This window comes from Limulus polyphemus, unplaced genomic scaffold, assembly GCF_000517525.1.
Source record: "Limulus polyphemus unplaced genomic scaffold, Limulus_polyphemus-2.1.2 Scaffold2880, whole genome shotgun sequence".
Lineage (NCBI taxonomy): Eukaryota > Metazoa > Arthropoda > Merostomata > Xiphosura > Limulidae > Limulus > Limulus polyphemus.
This window is the reverse complement of record NW_013668490.1, coordinates 79,278-86,223: the sequence shown is the minus strand read 5'-3', so window position 1 is coordinate 86,223 and position 6,946 is coordinate 79,278. Positions and strand designations below refer to the sequence as shown.

At 32.6% G+C, this 6,946-nt stretch overlaps 1 protein-coding gene and 1 long non-coding RNA gene across 2 annotated transcripts in view; one reads left to right on the top strand and one right to left on the bottom strand.

Moving 5' to 3' along the window:
- The window catches only part of LOC111087942, a 12,944-nt gene extending 9,840 nt beyond the window's left edge, over positions 1–3,104 (bottom strand). The window contains exon 1 of the long non-coding RNA XR_002612558.1: positions 3,095–3,104. This is a non-coding gene — a long non-coding RNA (uncharacterized LOC111087942). The remainder of the gene's footprint in view (positions 1–3,094) is intronic.
- The window catches only part of LOC106468124 (probable ATP-dependent RNA helicase DDX4), a 94,057-nt gene that overhangs the window by 62,459 nt on the left and 24,652 nt on the right, over positions 1–6,946 (top strand). The window contains exons 17-18 of the mRNA XM_022396426.1: positions 3,936–4,009; positions 4,443–4,498. Coding sequence (XP_022252134.1) covers positions 3,936–4,009; positions 4,443–4,498 — 130 coding nt within the window. The remainder of the gene's footprint in view (positions 1–3,935; positions 4,010–4,442; positions 4,499–6,946) is intronic.

Sequence of the window (6,946 nt, the reverse complement as noted above, 5' to 3'; positions counted from 1 at the left end):
TCAACGATGGTTCAGCAAATTTTGTTCAGGTGACTTTAGCCTTAAAAACTGTGATGGCAGGGGCCGACATGTTGGAACTGATATTGATGCTCTGAAAACACTTGTCGAGTCTAACCCAAGGCAACACACTCGTGAAATGGCCCTGAAATTACATGCCTCTCGTAAAACAATACGTAAACATCTAAGGAATATGAGATAACTCCATAAAAAAAAAGGTGTTTGGGTGCCTCATGAACTCTCCGATGATTATCGTTTCAAACATGTGAATGTTGCTTTGTCTCTTCTAGCACGTAATGCGCATGAACCATTTGGACATAATTGTCATCGGTGATGAAAAATGGATTCTCTATGTGAATGTTAAGTTCCAAAAACAATGGCTCAGTCCCAGACAAAAATCACTTCTGACCCCCAAAACCTGAACTCCATCTGCAGAAAGTGATGCTTTAAATTTGGTGGGACATCAAAGGAGTAATTCATTTCAATGCAGAGATCTACAGTCAGCAACTGGAATGTTTAAATCAAGCCTTTCATCAAAAATGCCCTTCACTTCTCAATCCACGGTGAACTGTCAATGCAGAGATCTACAGTCAACAACTGGAATGTTTAAATCAGAAATGCCCTTCACTCATCAATCGGAAAGGTTTTCTTCTTCTCCATGACAATGCACATCTACATTTGACATGTTTGACGCAATACAAGATTATGGAGTTGGGAAGTTCTCCCCCACCCACCATATTCTCCTGATATGGCACCATCAGATTACCATCTTTTTCGTTCGCTGCAACAACATCTTAATGGGAAAACTTGTGTAAATGTGGAAGGTGTTAAAGAGGACATCAACATGTTTGCTTCAAGGCCAAATGATTTCTTTAATCAGGGCATTAACAACCTGACTGTAAGATGGAAAAGCATCTTTGATAAGAATGGAGACTATTTCATTTAATAAATGTTTTGTTTTGATATACAAGTTATTCAAGTTTTTTTTCGTGCAATAAAAAGCAACATTAATTTCTTGATGACCTAATATTTTAACATATAATGTTTTGGGACAACATGGGACCTAATAGTCCATCTCGGCTATTCCATCCTCTAAACTAAATTAAAATAATTTTTAAAAAATCTTAGCCAGCCCTTATCATTCACATACTTATCAAGCTTTGTCTTAAACTCTTTTAAATTTATTGCCTCTACAACATCTGAAGGCAACCCATTCCAAAGGTCAACCACCCTGTTAAAAAAATAAAACTGTCTTAGCTGAAGATGACGCTTACCTTGCCAAAATGTATATTTGCATCCCCTAGTCCTACTATTCCCACTGTTAAATACAAAAACGTTGATGCCTCAACACTATCAAATCCCTTTACAATTCTAAACACCTCAATCAGGCCCCCCCCTAACTATTCTTTTTTCAAGAGAAAACAATATGAGAGATTTCAGCTTCTCCTCGTATGTCAACCCCTCCATCCCAGGCACCATTCTAGTAACTCTTCTATGAACCATTTCCAACAATTTAATGTATTTCATAAGGTAAGGATCCCAAGATTGAACACAATATTCCAAATGTGGCTAACTTGTTTGCAAATTTTTCCACATTTGATCAATATATCCAACAAATTCAGTTGCCAAACTCGGAGCAGTTAAGTTTTGTCTCATCTGTTCAAAATCGTTTGTTTTAAATTTGAAACCAATATCTCATTCCTTATCTCCATATGCAGTAATACATCAAATCTAATTGAACAGTGATAAGTTGCACCCAGATCTTCGTCCATAACCTTAATCCTATCATCCATTTCGTTATTAGAAATTAATAGTAAATCTAAAAATAGCAATGTTCCTTAGCCAATTGTTGAAGAAAACCTTCCTGGATAGTTTCTAAAAACCTGTCTTCCCTCATGATTTGACTATAACATTTCCCAACTAAAACTGTTCTCCCTTTATAACCACTAATAGAAACCTGGACTGTAACTCACATTTTACATATAAGGCTACTCTTCTTTCTTTCTTTAGTATTCTATTCCTATTAAACCAACCTATAAGAAAGAAATTTATCAAAATTATCTATACTTAGTCAGGTTTCAGTTATTCTCATTATATCAAAACTTTATATTCCAACAAGTGTTCTAAAGTCATCCATTTAATTTTGTATACTACTAGAATTACAATAATAACAGTTTAACTTATCACTAAAACTACCTTTATATCTTGTTCCAGCATGATACCCTTCTCTACATCTTATTTTTTTTTCTTTATTATTCTGTCCCTCTCCGCTGTCTAGTCCTAGCTTAGTTTAAAGTTGCCCTTACAGTTAATAGCCCTTGTAAACAAGCCAGTCCTTAACTTATTTAAATGTTAATCATCCATTCCAAAAAGCCCCCTTTTACCATTGAACTGATCCTACAAATCTAACCAGCCAACCTGCTCTTTCTTATACATTAACCTGAGCATAACATTCAGTCTTAGTGACCTACTTATAATTCTATCCTCAGTTAAATCTTTGGAGTATCCCTGATGGTTATTATGGCCCTAATTCTTTTCTCTCTATTTACCCCACAGACTATCCTATTTATATGCCATACTAAAGAATCTCCTATAACAATAACCTTGTTATGTTTATCATTCCTATCCCTATCTGTCCCTTTTGTTATCATTCCCTCTTAAAGTTCATCAACTGCACAAGCTAAAGGCTGAAATTTGTTGCTTGAGAGAACTTGCTCATTATAATCATATCCACAAGTATTAGTACTGTTATCATTATTGGCCACTGCATCTTTTTACATGCAACAGCTTAATTTCCCACAGTTTACCCTTCTCTTTATCTGTAATCTCTACCCTGTTTAAAACAGCCTCCATTTGTTTTCCTCCATCCCACAAAGAATACATATGAATTGAACAACTTCACTAATAGCTTCCTTAAATGTGCATGTCAACCCTGAATTCCCAAATATTGAAATAGCCCAATCCTAGCACCTATCACACATAAAATTGTGAGAACTTAACAATTACACTACTATTATAGCATGGGAGTAATCAAAACTGAATACAAGTAGCCTGTTGAAAATGCTGTTAAGCCTAATATTAGAATAAAATATTTTACTATCTCCACTTTATCTTCTCTCTAAAGTAATTAAGTTTACCTTTAAAATGATAAGTAACTAGCCTTTTAGAATATATTTTGTAATACAATTTATTAAGCCTGTTTTGTAACCTAACAATAACTGATTAAGCTTGAATTATAGCTAAAGTCAAGTTACACTTGCTAAGTCGAAGTGTAGATAATGTACCACCCAAACCCCCTATTAACCAAAACGTGTACGTTAATTACCAACATCGGTACCACAGTTATAACGTGTGCCATGTTTCTAGTTACACGCAACTAAATGCTAAGTTCAACAGTTTTGTCTAATGTATTAAGTTCTCATCAGGTATCAAATAGTAAGAGTAATTTAAGTTAAGCAAGTCATTATTTTTACTTGGCTAAAACTAGTAAAAATTCTTTATTTGAATCTAATATTTAATAACTGTGTTATCCTCTAACCCAGTGCTAGTTAGTAGTAGTAGTTACCTAAAAACTAAAGGGGAAAAAATGCCTAATTGTGGTACTAAGCCTAATGTCCTAATTTTATGCTTAGTGTGCTTGTACTAATAAAACCTAAGTGTGCAATCCCAATTAAACTAACTAAAATACACTAAATAATTCAAGATTTTAATAGTGCACAAAATCATGTGTACTTAATTCTAGATTAACATCTCTTCATTTCTCGTTTTCTAAATAATTATATTATGTATTCCAATTTTGTACAAAAATTCCATTTTGACAGCTGATTTTTTTTTAAATATGTATTGTCACATTAATTTATTTACTTTGGATTAAGACAAGATATTTTGTATGTTTTTTGTGTGTGTGTGTTGAATATCGATTTTTGTACTTCCATTAGGTTCACTTAAAATGAGTGATACGTGGGATGATGTGGACAGTGGTCCAACTCAAGATCTGCACACATTTTCTGTGGTAAGTACAAGTAGTTAAAGTTATGAAAGTTACTAACTTTTTCTTACTTCTGAAACTAATGTTTATATATATTAAAAAGCTTTTAATTTAAAATATTGAACATTTTAATTAGTGTATAAAACAATGAGATCACTGAGACCAAAGGAAAAACAAAAATAGTGGGCAAGATTACAAGAAGTGTGATGTGGGTAGAGAAGGGGCTGCTGTGGCTCAGTTGAAAGGAGATATCTAAATTGCATGATACATTTAGGTTTTTTGATACCAAGACTACACTCGAACTTGCATTAATGAGTGAATCTGTGAATTGAAGCATGATTATTTTGTATATGATAAGCTGATATAACATGAATCGGGATAAAGTGTACCATGTTTTGTTTCTTTGTTTAGCTTTCCCCCAGAATACATGTATTAATTATTGAGTGTTTTCTTCCAGAATACATCTGTAAATAAGCCTGCTGAGCAAAGTTACAAGTCCTTAGGAGGAGTAGGGTAAGTAGAGCTGGCTGTGTACTAAGATGTCTTTTAGAAGTTTTTTTTTTTTTTTAATTATCTACAAGTAAGTTTTATCAACTTTAATATAGAACAACAAAAATCTTTCTCTCTTTAAATAAAAGATTAGTGATAATAACTGGAGGAAGAGCACTTCAGTGTCCTTGGAGAACTACTATGATTGTGCTGAGAATGTTCAGTCAAAACAAGCCTGCATGACAAACGTTGTTTATTTGGCCAGTGCTATTGACACTGATCGCAAGACTACAGACAAGAAGTTGTAACTGCCTAGTGGGAAAAATTAGTATAAGATCTAATGCCAAATTCTGAAATATAAAAAGGTCCAAAATTATGTCATGATATGGTATGCCCTAAAGTGGGATTATATGTGATGTATCACATTGGAAAAAGGCTACAGATCAATGGATATTTCTGGAAAAGATCAAGCTTGGTGGGAGTTCATCTTCTTAAAGGTTATACATGACTTAGTGGTCATTTTGATAGGCTGTACATTGGAAGTTTTTTTGTTGTTGTTGAGAAGAACTTCATAGGTGGTGAATACAGCTGATTGGTTGTCCTTCCTTTGTCTGGTCAACAGTTTTAAGCTAAGCTACATCTGAATTCTAGGGTTTTCAGACTTGGCTCTCTAATCCATGTGCTGCCTAAATCAACAACTGAAGAATTGACCCACTTACTGCAAGTTCCCTAAGGCTTCAGTTTAGGATTATTGAAGTAAACAAGTGGCTCAGATGGGTTTCTTGAAGAGGTTTGGTATCAGTCCTAGTGATGATGTTAATGAACAACTGCCAAAAATTCCTCTACCTCAATGTCATAAATGACAGAAATGGCAACTTAGTAAAGTTAAGAACTGTAAGAGGTGTAATTAGGTTCAAAAGTTTCATATTCTATGAAGTAAGCAATGTTCTTCAACAATGTAATTAGTGTGGAGTGTTTGTTTAAAACTTAGTTAATGAACATGGGCTGGTAGTTTTTAGCAGATAGTGTTAAAGTATTTTTGAATAATTGTCTTGCAAAGTTTAGTATACAACATTAATAGAAGAAATTTTATAATAAATGATTGAACAAAAAGCAAATATGTTCGTGACAGATGTAGCAAGTCAAAAGATTGCCTTAAAGCCTCTTTGTATATTGTTTGCAATCAATGACTTGATTAGGCACTACCAAAAGTGTTGGAATTATGCACTGATATTGTAAAATTTATGTAAACAATATTTGATAAGTGTTCAAAATACAAATAAAAAAATTAATGTAAAATTTGTTTCATTATGTATTCATAATTGATTAGATTTAATTATTTCAGTACCGTGTACAGTTAATTTTTAGTTGTGACATAGAGGCTTATAGAACACCTCTTAGTTTTTATTTTTTATTTTCATTTACAAACTTTTGCCTCATAGCTCTGTCATCTCTTGACCAATTTGATATCTAATTACAGTTTTGTACCCAGGAGGTCAAACCCTTTCGATTGATGTATTTGACCATGGCTAAGGTCTCAGAGATTAATTTACTCTAATTCTTCCTAAAAGAATTTCAATTTGAGGATATGCTGGTGGAGATCTTTGACTAATAAAATTTAATTGGGTAAACGAGTGCCCCATGCTTGGTATTGCTGGTATGCAAAAATATTTTACTAATAAAAAGGAAACAAAGGTCAAATAGATTAATTTAAACTAATCCTGCCTAAAAGAATTTCAAGTGCCACAGCTATTGATGATTTCTACTTGTTTATTTTGTGTTTTTATGTTCAGTATTAAAATGTGTTATTGTCAGTATTTAGTAATAACCTTTAGATAATTTATTGTTGTGGATGTATAAAGTTTCTGACAATAGGTCTAATCTGGTAAGTTATAATTTGAATAAAATTAACTCAGTTTGTTATATCTTTCAAATAGCCATTGTTTAAAAATTAAACTTGTATAACATTTTCAACCCTATTGTTTAGATGTACATATAAATTTCAAGTTATTTAGATCCAAAAATTTTGTTGCTTACTTTTTCATTTTGAAATATTGTCTGTCTTCTAGAGCTTTTGAAATTTTACAGCTTGAACATCATGGTTTTAGGTTTTTGGTTTAATTTTCAATGTTTTGTAATTTTCTAAAGATGATTTGTTGTTGTTGATCTACAAAAACCTCTAAACTATATTACACATTTATTTCACACACCAACAAACCTTTTTCAGTGCACAGTCAAAATTGTAATCTGATGCTTGTTTAGCTATGAAATGCATGTTTGTTTTGATATTTTAGTCAGTATTGTGGCATATGAGCAGTGTAGTATTAAATCTTTGAATAACATTTGGATGTTAAACTTGGAAAGTTACTTTATGTACATTTTTTTTAAAGGTTTTCTGTCAAAAGAACTTGTGTTCAACATTACTATAGCACTGTAAATAGTTTGACATTTTAGTACGGGAAAAAAAGTAAA